We start from the raw sequence: 24,429 nt of genomic DNA, 5'->3' as shown, positions 1-24,429 counted from the left end.
AGAGAGAGTGGGAGAGAGGACTGGAGGGAGGGGGAGAAGGAAGGGAGGGAGTGTATCGGGAGAGAGGAGTGGTAGAGGGGGAGGGGAAGTAGGGTAGAGGGGAATGATGGAGGGAAGAAGGAAAGTTGGAGGGGGGCGAAAGAAAGGGTGTATGGAGGGTCGAAGAGGTACATTGGGTTTCTATTTTGGGGGGTATTGTCGACAAGAGGAATGGCTGTGTTTATTGTTTAATGTTATAGGCCCCGGTTATGCACAGTATATATGTGACTGTACGAAAATGAAATGGAAAATAAAAACACATTTACAACGGGGGGGAAAAAAAACACATTTACAACAGAATATGGGATGTCAAACAGTTCTTAATCTCCTAAAGTCAATACAGAAGACTGAAATAATACAAATATTTCTTTTTAATGTAACACTTCCTTGCTTTATTAGTCTTATACAAAAAGTAATTCATTATATAAAATGTATATATCGTGAGTAAGAACACAAAGCTAACATTTCTAACACTAGAGCTTCATATTAATAGGATTATATTGTAACCAATCTTTTTCCTGAGTTAACCACTTTATATGTACTCTTCTGATATATTGCCAGTAAGGTGTTTTACAGTAACAAAATTATAACTTAAGAGAAAAGGTATCTGGTGCTTATCAGTGCAAAGGAATGCTACTAAACCTTATTCAATGGAGGTTAGAATCCATTTTGCTCAATGCATATAAAATGAGCTAATTTATCTAAAATATTTCAGTTCACATTGTAGCAAAGATAAATATCATTACAAATAAGCAGAATATAAAATTATTTCTTGACCGAAAATACAGAATTCAAGTACTTATATTAAAATGAACATTATTCATGCATAATATTTTCTTGCCGAACTTCGAATGAAAGTAATAAATATGATGATGAAAATATATGTACAGGAGTTCCAATGTTCTCTTTTTGTTATTTGGTAAAACAATGTACTTCATTACCCGAGTGTCCAAGAGTTTGCAAAAACCTGAAACAAAATGTATTAAAGGAAAATTAGCCCCAATATAGTTTGTGTGGAGAAAGTAATGTAGAAGTCTGTTTTAATTTCCTCATAAGCTGTAAGTTTATTAAAAGTCTACTCTGGCAGGCATGCCAATTCTTAAGGTATGGAATGAAGAAGAGAAAGTTCATTTGTCAAATTTACTATATTAATTTTGTTTAAAGTTTTTATTTGACCTGTTTCACAATTGAAAACTAAATCAAAGTTCAATAGGAACTATAAATGTAGTTCTTTTTAAAACACAGTCATATATTCATTTAGTGGTGCAAAGGTTATTGAAAATTGCTTCCAAATAGATCCTTTGAATATTAGCCTTAATTACTGATTCATACTGATAAGTGTAAATATAGATCAATCTGGCCAAACTAAAGGCTTTATGTGGCAAAAGATGGCTTGTCCAATGAGCCATGGCTTAAGCAACAGCAATTAACAAAAATCATATGTTCATATATACTCTGTTATGGAGGTTACATACTTACATAACCTGAGTTAAAATATCCACAAAATGCAATTGAATCCACAATGATTCAAACAGCAGTAAAGCAAACTGTGATATACATTTGTCCATGTATTTAATGTACTCTTCCCTACTTATGAAAAACATTTCACATAAAGTGTGAGGGTGAATGTTTCAGTTTTTTAAAATATGCAATGTACAAAAGATTCAGTTGAACAGTATTTATCTCCTGTTCGCATTTCACTTACTGTATTCCTTGTTCCATAAATGGAAATGGACCACAAATGCATATAAGTATTTTAGACTCAGGTTTACTTCTTTTCACAAATTCATAAAGCAGAGAGAGGGAGATTTTTCCTTGTTTGCCTGGCCAGTTTTTCTTTGGCTCTGAGAGAACAAACTGAATGTCAAACCTGAGAAACAATAATTAAAGACACCAATGTTTAAAATGCACATTTCAAATGCTTAGAAATCCGCATGCATTCCATCATCCTCATGTAAATACCAATTCATGCAGACCAAAAAGGTAAGTTCTCCGCTAGCAACTGCCTTGCACAGTGACTGTCAGCAATTAAGATGGTGATGAAAAAGTAACTTTACTACCAATCTTCACATTTAGGACCTTCACAGATCCACAAAGCCAAATAAATGCTAAAGTAAGACCTTAAGTCAGTGTTTCTCAACCTTGGCAACTTGAAGATGTCTGGACTTCAACTCCCAGAATTCCCCAGCCAGCATTCGCTGGCTGGGGAATTCTGGGAATTGAAGTCCAGTCATCTTCAAGTTGCCAAGGTTGAGAAACACTGCCTTAAGTGCTTAAAGCAACTTTGTTTAATGATCAAGTTGCCAGTCCCAATTGTGGTTGCTACATGAGGACTATCTGTACTTCCAGTAAGAAAGTGAATTGGCATACATATCCTGGATAGTTCTCCTTTATACTCTACACTACTGGCACAATAATGCAACAAGCTGGATCCAGTGGGGCCTTTCCATCGGCTAAATGGGTTGAGATCACTACTAAAAGTCAAATTGTTTTTCTCCGCACACTGTTACATTGTCCTGGAGTGTCTTTAATCTGAAGTAGATTTTTAGGGACTTCAAAAAGACCACTGAACAGGAGGAAATTGCATCCTATTCTCTTCCTTGTCCCAAAGGTGCTTTTTCAAGTGGCAACCGGACTTTGTTTTTCTTTGAAGATGTTTCGCTTCTCATCTGAGGAAGCGAAATGTCTCCCCCCCCCCAAAAAAAAGTCCTGTTGCCTCTTGAAAAAGCAACATTTATTCCTTGAGCCAATCAGAGTGAATGACTGCTCACAAAAGGTCTGGACGCCCTTTGAAAAGTTGATTATTAAGATAAGGTGCTAGGACAGCCATTTATTTGACGTATGAATCATTTTCAAATATTCTGGCTGTCTATTTTTAGAACATATTACAGAGCTAATGAATTTTGCTCTCAAGTAACGGTTCCACCACAAAACCGCGGTGGACTAAAGCGCGCTCGACGAAAGCGCGTACGTGACGTCATCACAGCGCGACGAAAACAGCACGCTGTGAGCGGTAAAGTTAAAATTAACGCGTTAATCTAAACCTAACCTCCCCAAACCTAACCCTAAACCTAACCCTAAACCTAACCCTTAACCTAACCCTAAACCTAACCCTAAACCTAACCCTTAACCTAACGCTAAACCTAACGCTAACCCTTAACCTAACCCTTAATCTAACCCTAACGTTTAACGTAACCCTAAACCTAACCCTAACCCTTACCTTTACGTGAATCGGCTTGCTTTAAAAGCGCTTTTTAAAGCGCCCTTTTTTCCCGCGGTCGTATTTGTCGCGCTGCTGATGACGTCACGTACGCGCTTTCGTTGGGCGCGCTTTAGTGGACCACGGTTTTGTCATGCCACGCAAGTAACAGGTTCTACTTGAACCTGTTTTATATAGACATTCAGTTCTTAGGAGTATAAAAATAGAACCTGTTACTTTTGCATACAGGAGAGGGTATTATCTGCTCTTATTATTAGCCTTACCTTCACCCAACACTGGCAATTCATTTATTTAACTCAGTGTATATATAGACAATCCCGGAATGCCATAACTATTAGCATACATATTGTATTGTATGAATGCTTATATAGATATCAGCATATATACAATACACCTTGTGGTGAGATGGGCAGCAAACAAATTTAATAAATAAAAATATTGTATGTTAGAGATATCAAAGAGACATAGAATGCAGCCACAAAGTTCAGAAACAATTAAAATAATTATGATTATGTCTCCATTATTCTAGAGGGTAGGGCATGGAACAATGGATTTTGATAGCAGAACAAAATACTAAGAGAGGCAGAGTCCTTCCTTCACTGTCCAAGTGGCTGGTCATTTAACATGGATACTTTAATTGGATTTCTGAGTGAGACAGGGGCTCAGATTTGGCAGCCAAATAGTGCCCTTCCAACTCCACTGATTCTTCCGTAAAAGAGAGAGGGGGGTTCCCCTCGCACATATGTGCTAGTCGTTCCCGACTGTTGGTGGCAGAGCTCATCTATGTTTCAAAGCCGAAGTGCCAGCACTGTCCAAAGATGTCTCCATGGTCATATGGCCGGCATGACTAAACGTCAAAGGTGCATGAAATGCTGTTACCGTCCCCCAAAAAGTCCCCACTTAAATTTTGAGCTTTTGCATCACATTCTTATATTGTGAACAGCAGATAGAACTTCAATATATCAGGATAAAAAAAAATACAAAGTTATTGTATACATCAGTTTCTGGAAACTATTAATTACCTTGCGTCCTTAAGGGCTAACTGCTCCAGCTGACTTTTCCAAAGTATATCATCTTCTGTTTTGTTGAAGAACATCATTTTTACTGCCCTTAAGAGGATATTTCAATATTTAATGTTCAGCTTTTAAAAACAAACAGTATTCTTTGAAAATCACAACCCTGAACACCTCAGTAAGAATTCCCAGAATGCTTTTAGCTAATCCACTTATTCAATTCTAGAAGCAGATCTCCGAAACACACAAAAATAGTAAGATGTCATGGTTCCAGCTTTCTATTTGCCCTTTCTTTGCTCATATCCCTTCATTTGAACAATACAGAATCCTGTATAAATGGTATTTTGGGAGAACAACTGAGTCCCTTATGAAAGGGTGCTCCCCTTTATCCACTGGGACAATCCATCCCATCCCACTTCGTTCTCTTTCTTGAACGGAGAAAGACAAATTAATCCTTCTCAACTGTCTTATCATTTCATGGGGGTTATAAGTACATATTCTAGCCTTTTAAAAATAGAAATAGAATATCATTTTTCATTATTCCACCAATTATTAAATATGGAAAGCCCATATTTAAGAAAGTGGGGGGCAGGTTTAGTTCAGAGTTATAAGGAGTCAGTAAAGGCAATGAAATTAGGCGAAACTCATTTCGTATTTTATTTTGTATTTATTTGTATTTACCTTTATTTGTATGCCGCCCTTTTCCCTGAAGGGACTCAGGGCGGCTCACAATTCAAAAGGGAGGGGGAAAACGACAAACAGTAAACAATACAGCATATTAAAAGAGAAAAAAACGCAACAATCACACCATTCGAGTGGGGCTATAATCTTAGCCCCAGGCCAGCCGGGACAGCCAGATCTTTACAGCAGCGCGGAAGGATTGGAGGGTGTTGAGGGTCCGAATCTCCACGGGGAGTTCGTTCCAAAGGGACGGAGCAGCCACCGAGAAGGCCCTCCTCCGGGTAGTTGCCAGTTTGCACTGGCTGGAAGATGGGATTCGGAGGAGGCCTAATCGATGCGATCGAATCGGTCTGGTGGAGGTGATTGGCAGTAGGCGGTCTCTCAAGTACCCAGGCCCACTATTTCAGCAATTTGATTGCCATAGAGAACAGGAATCTCACGGCATCTCAGCCAAAGGATAACATGCATTTATGAAGTTGATCGTGTGATTTTCGGCTATGCCAGGAAAGTTTCTATTCTAGCCAAACATTAGAGATGGTGTAGATACAAAAATAATGGCTCTAGACTACAATCAATGTGTCATGAGGTAGATAGGTAGGTAGATAGGTAGGTAGGTAGGTAGGTAGGTAGGTAGGTAGGAAGGGAGGGAGGGAGGAAGGGAGGAAGGGAGGAAGGAAGGAAGGAAGGAAGGAAGGAAGGAAGGAAGGAAGGAAGGGCATTTTCCCCATATGCCCTCAAAGGATCACTGCTGGATAAAGCAGAATTGTTGTACTTATTAGATTCCCCCCAAAAGTGGTTGAAAGCCAGTGTGATCATCACAAAATTTATTAAAGGGAAATATTTACAGGCAATCTCCCTTTGACAGACAACAGGAAGGTGTGCTGAGTTCTGCCATGGCACATCCATGCCAAGGGACTGGTTTGTTGAGTTTTATAACCATAAAACAAGTTGCATGAGAAACTGATGCTTTATTAGTAAAATGCCTTGCCTATGGATTTTTCAGTGGCTCTGCGTCTGGCATTACCTCTATGTCCATTCCCAGATGCAGTCTGTGGCGTGCTGTACATCTCACTATTTATTGCATGTGGTGGTTAAACATGGTGCTAACTTGGTTCGGGCATACAAATAGGAAAATACAAACAGAATAGGTTGTAAGAGGTTGAAGTTACACTTCGTTTTCCTCATAAAGAATTTTGTCTTTAAAGGAATTTACTAGGATCTTGTTGATGGAATGGGGGAGGCAGCTAATGCTGTTGTAGTGATATTGTAACGGTATGTGGCAGTGACCTTGGGAAACAGGAGGAAGAGCTACAGATCAAACAACTGGCGTGTGAAAGTATATGCTGGCAATCATTATTATGAAGTTGGTCACTCATCAATTATCGGAATAGCATAGTTTAGTTGAAGCAATAAAAAGAAAAGGCTTTGAATGACCCAAATGAAAAGGAAACTTTTATGATAGAAAAATACCTGAGGGTAGCGCTATTACTGAAAGCATAATCGAGCAGTTTAACCATTGGTGTGAATCCGGTGCCTCCTGCCAATAAAAACAAATCTTCTACATCTTCCAGTTGTGATGTTTTAAAAATGCCTTGAGGATTACTCAAGGAAATATAGTCTCCTGTTAAAAAATGCAATCGGAGAAATATAGCACAATAAATGTTAAAGGATTACAAAATCATGATAATTCAGTTCCCTGCGATAGATACAAGTTAGCATCCTCACAGGTGTTCTAGAGAAAATAATGGAACAAATGAATGAAATTAGGCAATTTGCAGTCTACACAATAATATTCTTTTTTTTTAATGCAGAATATATTTTGAAAATATTTTTAAAATGAAAAAGAACAAAATAATAGATTTTCAAGATGCTCTGAGAAAGGAAGAAAAATGTGTGCCTTACCTATTTGTAAAGTGTCAAGCACCGGTGTAAAAAGTCCTCCAGGATAAATTTTAATCATAAAAAATATTTGTGCTTTATCATTGGAAGAGGGGACTTTGAATGGTGATACCAAGCAAGACAATACTGGTGTGTAAGGCTTGACTATCTCTGTACCTAAAGAAAGACCGTGCAAAAGAACAACCCATAATAATAAGCATTAAATATTACAAACAGCTTTGGGGCAAGGTATAAATATTAAGAACAAACATATTAATATCTGGGGAATAAAAAAAACCATATACTAAGTATGGCACTTGTGAACAATTTATTTCTAAATAAGCCAAACATCCTGCATGATCCTGCTATAAACTATCTTTTAAATGTTATATTATTTTGCTTCATTAGAATATTTCTTCTATTATTTTTACTGTCAACCTGTTTTGTATATCATTGGCCTCTACTCTTCCTATCCAATCCATGTTATTACTTTTGGCCAAGGAGTGTCAGTGTGGGACCCCATAGGAGACCCTTTTCACGGGTATAAGGATGAAAGTCTTGGCGTATTCGAGTCAATATAAATATAGGTGGGGTGTGTGTGGAATGTTGGCTTTGTTGCTTTAAACGGATTGGTTGGCTGTGTTGTCACATCTTGATTGGTTGATGGAATTGATGTTTGGTGAAGGTAATTGGTGATGGTGTCCTGTGTTGTTCTGGGTCCTGTGTTGGTTTTTGTGGCTGGGACTTGTTTATTGACTAGAGTTAGTTTCCAGATGTCTGGAACCACAGATAAAATCAGCAAAATTCTCACAAACACAATATCAAGACAGCCTTCGGCACTGACCCAAAAATAGCCAACATCTTAAGAAACCCCAAAGACAAGATCCAGATAGAAAACCAAGGAGTCTATGAAATACCATGCAAAATCTGCCCAGGCACATACATTGGACAAACTAATAGGGGAATAAATGCACACATTGCAGAACACAAGAACGCAGTCAGAAAAGAAGAAAAAAAACCTCCTCCCTTTTCCAGCACTTTAAAGCAACAGGACATGAAATTGATTTTGAAGGAACCAAATTACTCTCCAAAACTGAACACTTCAACAAGAGAATAATTATGGAAGCTATCAAAATAGAGAAACACCCCCACAATATGAATAAACGTGATGATACCTCCTGTCTACCAGACATCTGGAAACTAGCCCTAGTCAATAAACAAGTCCCAGCCACAAAAACTGACACAGGACCCAGAACAACATCACCAATCACCCTCACCAAACATCAATTCCATCAACCAATCAAGATGTGACAACACAGCTAACCAATCCGTTTAAAGCAACAAAGCCAACATTGAACACCCACCCACCTATATTTATAAAAAAACAGCAGCTCTGATCACGCTTTGCTCGCACAAGCACGAAGCCAAAGGCACCAGCCTGTTGACAAGTGTGACCTCATCGAAACATCACCAAGATACTGTCAATCTTACACAGGAAAAGACATGAATACGCCAAGACCTGCATATATACATACGGTTTACGGTTTACTAGGATTTGTATGCCGCGCACTCTCGAGAGACTCAGGGCGGCTTACAGAAAAACAGGGAGGGGGAAGATATAAAAGTTAAAAAGAACAGACATTAAAATTGCACAACATTCATATAACTTAGGATGGGGCTGGATAAATCAACAGCCCCAGGCCTGCCGGAACAGCCAGGTCTTAATCGCTTTGCGGAAGGCCAGAAGAGTAGTAAGGGTTCGAATCTCCACGGGGAGATCGTTCCATAGGGCCGGAGCAGCTACAGAGAAGGCCTTCCCCTGGGAAGTCGCCAGCCGACATTGACCGGCAGATGGAATCCGGAGGAGGCCTAATCTGTGTGATCTTATAGGTCTCTGGAAGGTAAATGGCAGGAGGCGGTCTCTCAGGTAGCCAGGTCCTAAACCATGTAGGGCTTTAAAAGTAACAACTAGTACCTTGAAACGTGTCCGGAGACCAATGGGAAGCCAGTGCAGCTCGTGGAGGATAGGTGTAATGTGGGTGTACCTAGGTACCCCCACTATCGCTCGCGCGGCTGCATTCTGCACTAACTGAAGTCTTCGAACACTCTTCAAGGGCAACACACACACACACACACACACACACACACACACAGAGTCAGGCCTGTAGTTATGTTCCTTTTAGGATCTTTGGCCTGCCACACTTTTTATTATTTCACTATGCTGTTCAATTGGTATAGTAGTTGGGAGGGGGGAATAGAAAGGAGTAGAATTGTGGAATGTGTTGTTGTCATTCTTTTCTAGAAGCCCAAGGTCATCTTTTGTCTCCGCACGTCTGCACCTGACCGGAACCAGCTGGGTGGAGATGCCAGCGTGGCCGAAGAAGATTGGACCATGTGATTTATTTATGGGTGTGGGGATAAGATCATGAATTTTCAACTGGGTGGAATCCCAGGAAGCTTTCAGAATTGGGAGATATATATATATATATATATTAATGTGTCAAAATCACTCAATTGCAGAAAATATCTTATAATACTGCATTATTATCAAATAGATGAGCAAAAAACCCTGCTGTATGATATAATGTATAAGATGTATGATTTTTCCCTTGGTAAAAGAATGAACTACTTGTGCATTCCTTGAAAATCAGAATTAGGACCAATAAATTGTAGAGGAGTGGATTTTCACCCCCATTACCTGTAATTGTTTGTTTGAGGTAAAGATGGTGTCCCACTGACACTTGGAGATGAGTTCCTGTTGGTAACTCTACACAGAACAGTCTAGTATCATGAGTCACATTTGTCTTTGACAACAGCTTACATTTCCTGTAATACAAACCTTAGAAACACAGAAACCGAGGAATTACCTGAATTCACTTTGCTCAAGTATTAACACTGTTAAATGTTTATGTTTCAAATACATTTAAAATCCTTGTTCTGTTCAGGAATTTCAGTAAGAAATTTCTCAGTCCCCTGAACTCTCTTTACAGAAACAGAACGAAAATTCTAAATCTAAGTCACTGAAATTCTCTGCCTTTTACAAAGCATATCAAACAAATATTCTGCTGACCACTATTTTTCATATATTACATTAATATTTTTATCTCAAAATATTAACATTTATATTTACTGGCATATTAATAATGCCAATGTGTTGTGGCCCGGCAGGAGCCGTTGAAGCTGCCGCCAGACTCCGACAGCGTGGGGTCTTATGAGTCCGCCCTGGAGGAGGTGGAGGACCCTGGACAGGGTGCCGACTCTGAGCAGGGCAAGAAGAGGCTGGTTGGCCACCAGGTGGCGGCGGAGCCTTGGATCAGAGGGAGTGTTCAGTAAAACACTTGTGAGTTGTTTCAGGATGCACGCCACCGAAGGAACAACTGCGTAATTGTAGGAGATGATTGCGCTTAGCTGATGCTGATTAAGATCCTCTCCTGATTATAAAAGAGACTGTTTGTGCCACGCCCTGTTTGCAGGAGTCAACGTTCATGATTCAGAGAAACCAACTTGGAGAAGTGGTTTGCTATGAGAGTTTGTTTGCATTGCCTAGGTTTGTGAGACTTACTGCCAGAGTACTTATCTCTTTCTTTATTTTGGGCTTGCAGCCAACAAGAGTCTGGCCTGATTAAAAGTATTCTTATTTACGTTTGCTTGTGGCTTTCGTTTCTGGACAGAGAAGGGGGGGGTGTCAGAACACCAATGTATTCAAATTCTTGAGATATAGAGTCAAAGAACATTTCTAGCCAACACATTCAAGTCTTACAGTGCAAAACAAATCAATTACAGACACGATGATGCAAAGGTACATCATTACAAATTGATGCTGTGCCATTATAGCAGATAAGAGCCACTTTTTCTCCAAGTGGCAAACAAAACCTCATTAAGGTTGCTTTTTCATCCAGACTCTCCTGAACATTTATTCGGAAATAAGTATATCAAGCTACTGATAAGCAATCAATGCTTCAACAAAAGGTAGACAGAAACTCAAGCACAATCAGGGGACTATCCCTATTCATCTTGTTTTAGAGGCACTTCCTTATATCCTCATAGTTTAAAGCAGGGTTGTCAAACTTGCGGCCCCCGCAGGCCAGATGCATCACGCGCTGGCCACGCCCACCCCTGGTCGAGCAAAGGGGGAAAAGTTGCGATACGTCATGTGACAACAACATGACATCACGAGTTTGGCACCCCTGGTTTAGAGCATTCATCAATGTCAAAGACACTCTCTCTTCTGTATCATTCTGCTTCCAGCCAAAGCAAGACCACAAGTTTGACAGACATCCTGCTTTATTAATGGGACCTGTAGGACTGCCTACAATTGGAGGTACTGACGTTCTGAGCTACACAGTGTACACAGTTATGTACAATTCCACCAAAGAGCATCTCCTAAAATTGGCATATCCTTGTAGATATTGGTTCAGATCCTGTAGAGAGAGGCTAAGTCAAAACCAAGTATGGAAGGAGTTCAGGGGATGATCTTAATTATAGTTAAGATGCAGTAATAGAATCTGAAAAGCCTGCCCAAGTTTTATTCTGTCCCATCTAATACTAAACACACTTAAGGTGGGGTTATCTTGAGTTTCTTTCTCATGGCCTCCTCTGTGTAAACTTTTCTGTGAGTCCCACCTCAATGGCTTGCCCCGGCTTTCCTGAAAGTCAGCTCTATATTCCTTCACAGATGTATAGAATGGGAGTAGGAATTTCTGTTATACCCTAAAATTAAGAGGTGTGCAGAAATGAACTTTGAGCAGAACAATAAAATGTATTACCTCTATCTGTACATTTGACAAAAGAATTATGGCGCTTTAGAGGCTGCCCGAGTTTTTTCCAGGACAAATTTTCTTTCTTCTTCAAGACAAATTCCACTTTTCCCACTTTTTCAGAAATCTGTACTAAAAATATACATAGTATTTGTTCTATAGCAATACACGTACAACATTTTGCACAGGTAATGTAATTTTACAAATTATTACCCATCAGATGCTGGTAGAGGGCAATTTCATTCAGTTTTTTAAAACAGAATGTGTAGTACAGGTAGTCCTTGACTTACGACCACAATTGAGTCCAACACTTTTGTTGCTAAGTGAGATATTTGTTAAGTGAGTTTCACCCCATTTTTGTTGCCACAGTTGCTAAGTAAATCACTGCCATTGTTAAGTTAGTAGCACAGTTGTTAAGTGAATCTGGATTTCCCCATTGACTTTGCTTGTCAGAAGGTCATAAAAGGTGATCGATCACAGGATCCCAGGACACTGAAAAGGTCATAAATGCGAGTCAGTTGCCAACTCTCTGATTTTTTTTCACCTGACCTCCCCATGACTGTCTGTAACAGTCATTAAGTGAGAAAAATGTCCATAAGTTTTTTTTCAGTGATGTTGTAACTTTGAACAGTCACTAAATGAATTGTTTTAAGTCGAGGACTACCTGTATTACTGAATGAAACTTTTTTTATACATACATACATACTTTTTTATACATAAATAAATTTTCTGAAAGCACAGTTTTACAGTTAAGCGGTATTTGGAATAGATATCTTTGCAACGGTAACAGAATACAAATGTATACTATATATCTAAAATATATATGTATGTGTGTGTGTGTGTGTGTGTGTGTTGTATTTGTGCTGATAAATAAATAAAGGGAGATAATAGTATAAATCTATTTCAAGCTATTTAGCTTTCATCAGCTAGCCATACCCTTATGACGAGCCGATGGACAGAGAATGGAAGCAGTGAACTTCCTCCCATATTTGGGCATACCAGGGCTTGTGACTTTAAATATATACCTTTCTCCCTGGCTCAGTTGATAAGGAGAAGAACTCTGTGGCTTAATGGTTAACATATCTGCCTAAAATGCAATACAGCACAGGTTCTAATCCCAGTAAGGATATGGCTAGCTGATGAGAGCTAAATAGCTTGAAATAGATCTATACTAGTCTCCCTTTATTTATTTATCAGCACAAATACAACACAAATGTAACAAAGGCAACAGTAAAAATATTGGGTTTCTGTCTGGATGGTCTCTTCCGACGAGCCGATGGACAGAGAATGGAAGCAGTGAACTTCCTCCCATATTTGGGCATACCAGGGGTTGTGACTTTATATATATATATATATATATATATATATATATATACACACACACACACACACACACATATATATATATATATATATATATATAAATATAAAAATATAAAGATAATATAAAAATAATAATATAAAGATAATATAAAAATAATAATATAAAGATAATATAAAATAATAATATAAAAATAATATAAAAATAATAATATAAAAATAATATAAAAATAATATAAAAATAATATAAAAATATAAAAATATAAATAAAATCAAGCAAAATTCTTGGGGCAGGGAGATGTATACACCTTTGAGTCAGTGTTGCCTCATGGCGATTACCTGGACTAATCCTTGCAAAGTTTTTCAGAAGTGGTTTGCCTTTGTCTCCTTCTTACAACCAAGAGAGAATGATTGACCGAGGGTCATCCGGTTGGTTTAGCTTAGGTTAACTTTTTTTATTGTGGGGTCCTTGGTGCTCTCTGAGCTTGACGGTTTTCTTGCAGACCTTTCATTACCAAACTAGGTAACATCATCAATGCCTAAAGATATTGCTGGCACTATTTTTTGTGATCTTTTAAACTAAAGAAGAAAGATTGAAAAACAACGCCTCTAACCTGATTCTAGAAATAATTTTGGAATGTGGAACTATTGAACAATTATATTTACTCCAATATAACTTGTAAGAATAGTGAAATTTCTTTTTGCTTTTTGCAAATTCCTTATTAGTTTTATACTTTGAAAATTTTCAATAAATTCTTTGTTCCTGCTTTCTTTCTATTGTTTTCTTCTCTTTCCACTCTCTAATTATTTTTTAAAAATTAAAAATACCAGAAAAAAATCAAAATGGGATATTCATATTACATCAGCTCCTAACTATGTTAATAAGATAAAGAAAAAAAAATCAAGTTTGAACCACAAAATAATGGACTTACCTATTATATCTTCATAAACTGCGTAACTCAGTTCTGAAACAGATCCATATAATTTGGTTAAATAAAGTCTTTTTATATAAAATTATTAGTTATAAAGTCTGTTAAGCACTAAGGTAAAAAGAAAATGTGAAACTGTTTAAACATGGATCATGGTGTAATTTTATGAAAGTATGTACAATGAAAATTTACACAACAAGCTATTTGTCACAATTGCATTACTACATGAATAAGCCTTAGATTTGTGGAATTTTCCTCTCTTTCCATGGTATCTAATAGTTCCAAAACTGTTTTTGCATGTGAAACAGGCTTGCACTAATTTGGAAAATACAAATTTGATGCAACCACTCGTGTGTAATAAAGAGCTTTGATAAAATATATGCAAACCAGAGGTGTAGCATCAAATCACTGAACCTGAGCAAGAAGTGAACATATTTGGAAATATATGCTCACTTCTTATAATTTTACTGGGAAAAGGAATGAATAACCTGGTGGTAGATCAGATATGCTGTATTCTTATTTAAATCCATGGTTTCTCAAAGATGGACCTGGAAACACTTGAACATAAAATTCAGAGAATTGTTGCTTCTTATAGAAAATGTTTCTGACCTACTTCAAACAATACATCTTAGTGTTTTGATGCTTCTTAGATTTCTTAGATTTCTATTCATTAGATGTGCCTAACGCAGAAAATACGACATGCATTTTCCATTAGCTCCCAGTTATTGAAATTCAGTATTGAGGATTTTGAAATTTTGTTATAATCTCACTTTTCACTTGGTTTAAGTGCTTTTTAAATATCTTGCTCAAGAGCAAGAACAAGTGCAAAGAAAAAAAAAAGCTCCCAGAATAAACACTTTTTCTTCTATCACACAATGTAGCACATTTTACATCATTGTATCTTAGTCTTATAATATGAATGCAGCCTTACCATATACAAAAGCTGGCAAATGCACATAATATTGGCATTAGCCGAACGTGTGTTATGCTAATGCAGTCTAATCCATTTATTGATTGATAAAGTGTGAACTAAATTAATATGCCAATCATGAGCTTACCAACATGTATAAGGTAAGAGAACTCTTTCACAATTATTTCTCCTCTTAATGTACGTTCCTGAACATCTGCTATCACCGATTCAGAATCCACATCCTTTCAGAGGGAAGGAAAATGGGGAGAGGGTACAGACAGCTGTTACAACATTATTCTACATTATTATCACTAGGCACAATCAATGGCATTTTACAAAGGAAAAAGAAGCAACAAGAAGAAAGTGAAGATGAGGGAAATAGGTGAAAAATGCACATCTGGTTCATTTAACTATTTAGATTGAGATTCAGAAGGTGTTTAAAAATCACAAAAAGATGATTTTGACAGTAGTAGAAGGGTTATACCTAAGGTGACCAGATGTCCCGCTTTTGGTGGGACAGTCACAATTTTTCAAAATTTGTCCCGTGTCCCGCGGCGTGTTCAAAAAGTCCCGATTTTCCAAAAGAAAGAAAAGACGCCAAATCATCAATTTTGAAAAGGACGTTGTTAAAAAAAAAGTCTTCATTTCTCTGAAGTGTCGTTCCCGATGTGGCCTTTAGAGGGCAGTGGTTTCCCTCCCTCCGCTTGGGTCACTCGGAGCGCCCGACGAGGGGCGAGGCTCCCTCCCCTCCTGCACACGCCGACGCACGATGTTTTTGCGACAGCCATCCGGCGGCCTCGGGCCTCCCCGCCCAAGGCTTGGCGGTGGCGGCAGCACAGCGAGGAGGCTCGGTCCCGGGCCAAGCGGCTCAGCCGTCGGAAGCTCCTCAAAAGCACGGCGGAGGAGGAGGCGGCGGCAGGGGTAACACTTCACGGTTTTTACAGCCCTCTTTTTTTTTTTACAGCTCAGGTGCTCCGAGCCCCCCCTCCCCCCATCAATGGTGTCCCGCTTTACCCATCTTAAAATCTGGTCACTTTAGTTATACCAATAGTCTAGAAGTAACTTTAAACATGTGCAACAGCAAACAAAAAGATGTCTGAGGGAGATGACAGCAAAAAAGATGTTTGAGGGAGATGGATGATTAATAAATATGAAAGAAAGAGTTCTCAAGAAATGAAGTGAGATACATTTAAATATTTTAAAATAACAGCTAGGAACGAAGGCGAAGCCTATACCGAAAAAAGACAAGATTACAATATCGGAAATCTTTTCTAGCAAATGAATTTATTTACCTTTTGTTTAGTGTATATTACCACAGTGACTGAATCTTCTGTCTGGAACCAGTCATAACTGAAATAAATTGAGAAAACTTTATTTTTTAAAAAACAAAAAGATGTACCTCCATAGGGATTTTTCTTCATGTATGAAACATTATTTAATAATGTGGCTGTCATAAGAATCATATTAGGCTTCCTTAAACTGAAGGAAAACATCACAAGAATTTTGATAAATGGGATATTGACACTGCTATTACGTTTTACTATCCATTTAGGGCACTAAATGTAAATAAAGTTCAATAGATAGAGTGGAAAATTAATTCTGTCCCAAATCAACCTTATGTGACTTTGTAATAGTGGCGAATATCTTTAGCTCGGGTGGATGAGGGTGAAGGTTCGTTCTCCGAGCTTGTGGGCTGGTTTCCGAATGTTTCATTACCAGGCTAGGTAACATCGAGCACCAGCTGGCAGTCAAATACCATGATCCCAAATCCTTAACGTCTACCCACACTGACACCAAACACCAGTTCAATTGGAGCCACACAAAAATCATTGGCCACGTTACCACCTGCCATACTCATGAGTTCATCAAAGTTTAGCATTCCCCAAGCAATTTCATCAACAAACACATTGACCTACAACCCCTTCAGAATCCAAATCAATCACACAGCCAACCAGAGACGGCATCGACCCTCAACCAACTCACACAACTCCCCCACCAGTTTACCTCCCAATGATCTTGACCTGATGTAATCTCCTTATCACCAGACCCATCACAAGTTTCGCTGATGACTCACAGCTGATCCATCACAAGACCCCCACTTGACACCTACACCTGAAGTTCTTATAAAAAGAAGAACACTGGTACCCCCTAAACTCCGCTGAAGATGTTAATTAGCCTGGTAATGAAAATTCAGAAGCCAACCCACAAGCTCAGAGAATGAATCTTCACCCTTATTATGTGACTTATCCTGACTGGTAGACCTATCTTGATAACTCTGAGCCAGTAGAACTCATTGACACTTTGAACCAAACTCAAAAATGTTACTTGCATCAGAGCCAATCTATAAATTGTGAGACTTAACCCCAGACCTGGACAATGGCTTGAAACTATCAATATTGGACAATGGCTTGAAACTATCCATATTCAGTTTGATTGTCTGAAACAGCTACGTGCTAAAAGCAATACTTTTCATTAAAACTGTATGATCAGCAAACCCTGAACATGCTATCATAATTATTCAGCAGCATCTGAAACAATGGCCTACCATTGCTCAGTACTAATCCTTAGACTGATTTATCTGACAAATTGGCTTTGACAAGAACTCTTCCAAACAGCCCTAGTCAGAAGGACCAAATATTTATCTATTCATTTTTCTGAGGCATAACCACAAGGCAGTAGAATGCTTGTGTTCTAGAAAATAATAATAGATGTTTTGATTCCTGAGCTACCTACAACAACATGAACATTCACAACTATATATATATTTCCAGTTGAAATCAACTCCAAGAGACTTCATGGAAATACTCATGCAGCTTTCTTGACAAAATGCAAAATGGTTTATTGATGCCTTGTTTTCTTCTGATCTCTTAATCTATTCTATAGCTCTGGGCAATCTCCCACGCAAGCACTAGCAAACCAGATATTCAGAACAAAATTATGTTAATATGGGGAAAAATTAGTCTCTACAGTATGGCTGATTTATTCCAATTATTCCATAAATTATATAACATACTGTACTTCTAATATATTTTCATTCAGTCCTTCCTTAAATAGAATCCCACAATGCTGAAATATGACAATACCTGGGAATTATTTCTTTGGAACAGGGATCCAAAACTTTTTTCCCCGGAAGTGTACCTACAAAATATAAGAAGTTCATTAATGCACAATGGTTAACATTATTCTAGCACAGTGTTTCTCAATCTTGGCAACTTGAAGATGTCTGGACTTCAACTCCCAGAATTCCCCAGCCAGCCAGACATCTTCAAGTTACCAAGGTTGAGAAACACTGTTCTAGCATTAAGGATTTATCAGCCTAATCTACTCCCCAGGACAGCAGGAAAAATAATGGGGGGAATATGTCCTGATTTTCATGAACAAAGGGTTAGGTGAAAAATACTATTAATTTTTGTTACTTATCATTTCATTCAAATAATCACAAAAGCTGATGGAGATGGCTATTAGAAGGAATTCAGAACCTCCAGTCTCAAATTTGTCTGCTTAAGATAAATATTTGGTTATACGATCCTAGCATAAGTAGCAGGAGGGACATCACAGACCATTTTACACTCAACTATTATTATTTAAATTTATTATGACCCTCCATTCAAATGTCTTGTCCTTTTCAGATACAGAAATATCCAGAACTATAGAAATGAGGAAAATGTTGGCTTGGAGGACACTTTTATTTTTAAAAAAAGCCACATGAAATGGAAAAACCTTGGCATGTAATTTATTTTTGTATCAGATGAATCATGAGTATTTGCATATCAATTATGTTTACAGATGTTTACAGATTTACAGAGTTGAAAGGGACCTTGTAGGTCATCTAGTCCAAACCTCCCCCCCCACTAGCCAAAGCAGGAGTCCCTACACCATTTCTGACAAATGGCAGTCCAATCTCTTCTTGAACACCTCCAGTCATAAAGCTCCCACAACTTCTGAAGGCAACTTCTGTTCCATTGGTTGATTGTTGTCACTGTCAGAAAATTTCTCCTTATTTCTAGGTTGAATCTCTCCTTAATCAATTTCCATCCATTATTCCTTGTCTCCCTTTGGGTGCTTTGGAAAATAGCTGGACCCCTTCCTCTCTGGGCAGCCCCTCAGATATTGGAACATTGCTATCATGTCTCCACTGGTCCTTCTCTTCACTTGACTAGCCATGTCAATTCTTGTAACGGTTCTTCATGTTTTAGCCTCCAATCCTCTAATCATCATAGTTGCTCTTCTTTGCACTTTTTCTAGAATCTCAACATCTTTTTTATAGTGTGGTGACCAAAACTGGATGCATATTCTAGGTGTGGTTTTACTAAGGCTTTATAGAGCGGTATTAGTACCTTACTTGATCTTGATTATATCCCTTTGTTAATGCAATGTAGGATTGCATTGGCTTTTTTGACTGCCACTGCTGGCTCATATTTAGCTGGTTGTCCACTGAGACATCATGATCCCTTTCACAGTTACTGCTATTAAGCCTGGCTTCACGCAGTCTATGTCGTATGCTATCAATAAAACTTTTCAATAAGAACAGCAGGTGCATATTCAGAAACATCAGAAGAAATCACTTACAAGGTTGCCAAGTAATTCACACTAACCCATAAAAGAACCTTCACATCCTTAAAAAGCAGTGTCTATATAACAGCACTTTTTTGTGCTTGCACAAACTCTCCTGAGTGTATGGGTAAAAAGAGCACTAGCTCCAATACACACAAAGGGACATAGTATAAACCTCAATACTTGGTAATGAATCTATGATAATTTTCAAAATTTATTTCAACATCTTGGATTTCCTTACATAAACCTATTTAGTCTGGCTTGACTTTAATACAGGTGAGGGGGGGAAGCCGACATTATTATGGTCTATTGGGGTTGTGTGTGTGTGTGTCAAATAAAGATTCACTCTTAGGCTTCTCTGAATCTTAAAAATTATGTTTGCATATTTTTCTTTGAATAAGACTTATCAGATCTAGATTATAAAAATCCAAACCACCATAAATTGGCAGCAAAGAGAATTTATCAAGCTCTAATAAACAAAAATAGGCTGTTGAAACTGCTGGTTTAAAGCAACAACCCTGGATAAGAAATAACAAAGCAGAAAAACTATTACAAAAAAATAAAACGATTATCAATCGGATTGGTAACAGGTTCCTCATTGACACATAGGAATCTGTCAGGGGAGCACTGGAAATAACAACCATGTGACTGTGGCTGACCTCAGCAGCACAGCTCATTGAAAGAGCCACAACCTTTCCAAATTTCAATCTAAAAAATAGGAGAATGGGATTTTGAATATATTCTGTAAGACCATTTGAGGTACTTTTGTTCAAAAACCAATCCCTATGACGCACCATTTTATCTAATAGAAGATTACCAACAGAGAAACAAATCTAAGTTTTAATTATTATGCAGATGAAAGATAATAAAGGTAATCCTTTACCTTGGGTTTGACATGTTATTAATATTAGTATTGTTATTATTAATGAATTTTAATAAATTATTTTTACTGTAATCAAATATCGTACATCATAAAAATGAAACAACTTCTTTATAACACCTCTGATACTAACAAAAGCCATTTCTCCACTTCTTACAATGTCTTCAAAGCATCACACAGCTGTTGTTCTTGTCCTTGTTATTTTGGCATAATGAAGTCTAAATGGATCAGGAACAGGGGTGGGTTTCAACCGGTTCGCGGCGGTCCCTGCAAACCGGTTGGTCGGCGAACCTGGAAGTAAGTAACTTCCGGGAACGGCGAAGGGCCCACCTGCGCTCCTTACCCGGTTTTGACGAGTTCTGCGCTTCCACGCATGCGCAGGACGCATACAGCGCCTGCGCGATCCTCCAGGAGCAGCTGGAGCATCGCACAGACGCTAGTACGCATGCGTGCACCGCACGCGTGCACAAGGACGCTGCCGGCCCTCGCGTGCACGAGGACGCTGCCGGTTGGAACGGGGTGAGAAACCCACCCCTAATCAGGAAGATAGTATGAATTGTTAGTAGAAAATAACTGTAGAACACCTAGTTTTGGGTATTGATCCTTGACACCATTTCTTCTCCTTTTGTTTCTAGAAGGAAGCTAAAAGGGAAACTTTTTCCTTCATCTTCCTCTCCAGAAAATGTGCAGTTCATAATCGAAGTCTGTGATTTAGCCCAAAATAAATCCGAACATAAGTACAAATCCAAATAAATGCATTTAGGAAACAGCCAAGCAGACCACATAAAGGAATACAATTGCCATGCTAGTTGCAGAAAAAAGTACCAGCAACATAAAAATTATTGTTCCTTCTTAGTGAAGAAAAGAAAACAAAGTCTCCACCAAAGTAAAATAACAAAATATACCACAATACTGTACATCTTCATTCCCGGTAAAAGATACTCCTATTTATGAACTAGTGTATTTTTTTCCATATAGCAAGACCTGCTATAAACCCGTGGGCTTGTCTCAAGGCCACCTGGTAAGCTTACCAAGTCCTCAAGGGACCTGAGGCCTGAAGCCTCTGCAAGATGCAGGAGAGCCCCCCTAGCAGTTATCGAAACACCGATTAATTTAGAATAAAGACCAATTATCCAAATTAGAAGTCAATTTTGGTAGGAAAAATAGCCAATTTATCAAAATTGAAGGTAGGAGAGATCAAAAGGCAGTTAGTCCAAGAATAGACTGAGTCTAAAGCTGGGAGGAGCTACCACAGAGGGTGTGTCCTCACAACTTGTAGACTCAGTCCTATTGGATACTGGACAGAGTAAACCCATGTCTGGATGATGTCTCCACCTACTAGGAGAAACCCCTTTTCCCTACTTCTAATGGAACTCTAGTCCAGCAGAATCTTGTCAAACCATGTCCCTTCAGAAAGTATGATGCTAAGCTTACTGAAAAGATTAATTTCCTACTGCAATGTAGACAAAATATTAAATTATTAGAACTTTGGAAAAATCTGTATCATATTTTATCTCTTGCAGTATTATTTTAGATGATCATCTTTGATACCTTAATAATCTTAGCTCAGCTGAATATAAATAATACTTTCACACCAGTGACGTGCGGTGAGGTTTATGGTTGGTGAGGCAGTCCTCTCCCCCGACACCCCACTGACTAAAGCACTTTCTTTTGCCCGCCTGTGCTCGCGGCAGCCCACTGGGCTGCCGCGAGCTCAGGAGGACAAAAGAAAGTGCTTTAGTCAGTGGGGAGTCGCGGGAGAGAAGAGAATGCCTGAGCATTGCATTTATTAAAGAAAAAAGAAAAAAAGGAAATTTGAAGGAAAAGAGAGAGCATGGGCTGGGGGTGGAGGGCATCAGAAACGAAGAAAGAGAGGAGGAAGAGTGAGCGCAACGCTGCAACTTGAAACAGAATGACAGAGTTGAAGCCTCTAAAAAATGCGCCCTCTACTATGAGGCAGGAGAACTGCATGCCTCAACTACTTCGGGATTTTTTAGGCTTTTAACCCTCACTTAACTCTGCTCGAGTGCCTAAAAAGTCAGACTAGATGAGGCATGTAGTTCTCCTGCCTCATAGTAGAGGGCGCTTTTTAGAGGCTTTTTTTAAACAGGCAGTCATTCACCGTGTGGCAGCAGCTAGCTAGCCTAACCTCAGCACTCGACTTTTCCTGTTTATATTTTTTTCCTTTTCATGATTGACAGTGGTGAGACTGTGCCTGCGTCCCCTGACTGCACATCACTGTTTCACACCATGATAGTTCTCACTTGTGGGTCAAAATGTAATTATACATCTCTAACTACTATCTAATTTCACCAAAATCAAGTTCACAAACTTTGGGATACATCAGAATTCTAAAATAAATCTGAAGTTGATTTCTGTAGCTATTAAATAATTTCTACTATCCAGTTCAGCTGAAAACAGAAACCTATACTCAGGGGTGGGTTTCAACCGGTTCGCGGCGGTCCCCGCGAACCGGTTGGTTGGCGAACCCGGAAGTAAGTAACTTCCGGGAACGGCGAAGGGCCCACCCGCCCGCCCGCGCTCCTTACCGGTCTTTGAAGGCTTCTGCGCTTCCACACAGGCGCATAGCACATACAGTGCCTGCGCGATTCTCCGCGAGCAGCTGGATGGCACATACAGCGCGTGCGCGAGTCTCCGCGAGCAGCTGGAGCATCGCGCAGGCGCTAAGACGCATGCGTGAACTGCACGCGTGCACGAGGACGCCGCCGGCCCCGTTCCAACTGAACCGGTTGGAACGGGATTAGCAACCCACCCCTGTCTATACTGCTGCATTGTATTGCATTGTACTTTTGTACTTTTTGTACTGTATTGTAAAAAAGGAGAAAAAGCTCTATTAGGAACAAACGTTTCTACAAAATTCTGTATCAGATTTGATTAATTCTGGGATTCTACTTTATTGTGTTTTTTGAGGTTTTGCAAAAGAATAGGAAAATGGTCGTAGAAAAATAGAAGCGACCAAAAGGTCAATTGGTGATTTTGGCCACACTAAAATAGGTTTAGAAATAAATTCAGTTACCTGGATATCTCTGGAAAGTAATTGGATATTTACAATATTATTGTATCAGATTAAAAATTAGTATTTCTGCCTTTCTCTGTATGAACTACTGTAATACTAAAAATATAGGATACTTCAAGCTGGCAGTTATGCTGAATTATCAATTCACTGCTACACTAAACAAACCAATGTATCAGCCCCTTTGTCTATTCATGGCCTTCCTTTTCATTACACATAATCCTTGACTTACAACCAGGCGCTTAACTAACCATTCAAAATTATGACAAACACGGGAAAAGTTACTTCCAATCAATCTTCAAAGGTAAGACTGCAGCACTACCCCTCATCTGATGGCATTTTGGACCACTGGCACCTGTTCATACTTACAACCAGTTGCCAAGTATCCTTGTGATCACCATTTTCAATTTCTCTGCTGGCTTCCCCAGAAAGTCAATGGGGAAGCTGGCAGGGAAGTTTTCAAACTGTTGTTGCCTCTCTACTCTGTGCATAGGGGGAGGGGATTCTTGCAATGGATTCGAGAAACAAAGCCTGGATCATGAAGATCCAAGAATTTTTTTCACCAGTCCAGCATGGGAGTTTCTACCTACCCTCCATACACAGAAGAAAACGATAGCCCTAGGCTAAGAAAAAGCCACCTGGATTGTCAGGATGCAAGCTTTTTGCTTTAGCCCAACACTGGTGTTTCTCCCCTCCATGCACAAAAGAGAACTCCAACATTGGTCTGGAAAAAAGAAGCTTGCATCCCATAGATCCAAGTTTCTTTCCAGCCTTCCTTCAGTTCAGAAACATCGTGTTTTCTAGGCTTCTAGCCAGAAATGTTTCTGAATGGTAGAAAGACTAGCACACAAAGGGAAGGGAACTCCTGGCGGAGGGGTGGGGGGGAGATCCAAAATTTCCTTTCTCTGGTTCAGTGCTGTTCTCATCTGCACATGAAAGAAAGATCAGTAGACCAGAGAAACGAAACTTGGGATCTGAGCTTCGTTTCTCTGATTCAGTGCAGTTCTTTTCTGCGCACAGAATTATCAAATTAAACATTGATATGCATGTCTGCAGTTCTTTCCATGCTCAGGAATATAATTTAGCTAGAACAGAGGTATGGTTTGGCAAAGGATCTAAGACATGCTTTGAATTTCCAGCCACTAATAAACTAATCCCCTAGTTAATGTAAAATATATTTAAAATACTTCTGTAAAACAATTGGATGGTCTATG

General features: G+C 38.9%; 1 protein-coding gene across 3 annotated transcripts in view; it reads right to left on the bottom strand.

Moving 5' to 3' along the window:
• Positions 1 to 392: 392 nt before the first annotated feature.
• LOC116507994 (cytochrome b5 reductase 4) overlaps positions 393 to 24,429 on the bottom strand; it is a 40,012-nt gene continuing 15,975 nt past the window's right edge. Inside the window, exons 6-16 of one of the 3 annotated variants that reach the window (XM_032216430.1) lie at positions 17,831 to 17,885; positions 16,040 to 16,097; positions 14,896 to 14,989; positions 13,841 to 13,873; positions 11,598 to 11,720; positions 9,530 to 9,670; positions 6,856 to 7,008; positions 6,424 to 6,574; positions 4,282 to 4,368; positions 1,745 to 1,909; positions 393 to 1,006 (exon numbers count right to left, since the gene is read on the bottom strand). In XM_032216430.1, the coding sequence (XP_032072321.1) occupies positions 952 to 1,006; positions 1,745 to 1,909; positions 4,282 to 4,368; positions 6,424 to 6,574; positions 6,856 to 7,008; positions 9,530 to 9,670; positions 11,598 to 11,720; positions 13,841 to 13,873; positions 14,896 to 14,989; positions 16,040 to 16,097; positions 17,831 to 17,885 (1,115 nt within the window). In that variant the 3' untranslated portion in view covers positions 393 to 951. Of the gene's footprint in view, positions 1,007 to 1,744; positions 1,910 to 4,281; positions 4,369 to 6,423; positions 6,575 to 6,855; positions 7,009 to 9,529; positions 9,671 to 11,597; positions 11,721 to 13,840; positions 13,874 to 14,895; positions 14,990 to 16,039; positions 16,098 to 17,830; positions 17,886 to 24,429 lie in introns of those variants that run through there. The other 2 variants (XM_032216431.1, XM_032216432.1) reach the window with 2 other exon arrangements.

The sequence above is a fragment of the Thamnophis elegans genome, chromosome 4 (assembly GCF_009769535.1).
Source record: "Thamnophis elegans isolate rThaEle1 chromosome 4, rThaEle1.pri, whole genome shotgun sequence".
Taxonomy (NCBI): Eukaryota; Metazoa; Chordata; class Lepidosauria; order Squamata; family Colubridae; genus Thamnophis; species Thamnophis elegans.
The sequence above is the reverse complement of the archived record's forward strand: the minus strand, read 5'-3'. Positions and strand labels throughout refer to the sequence as shown.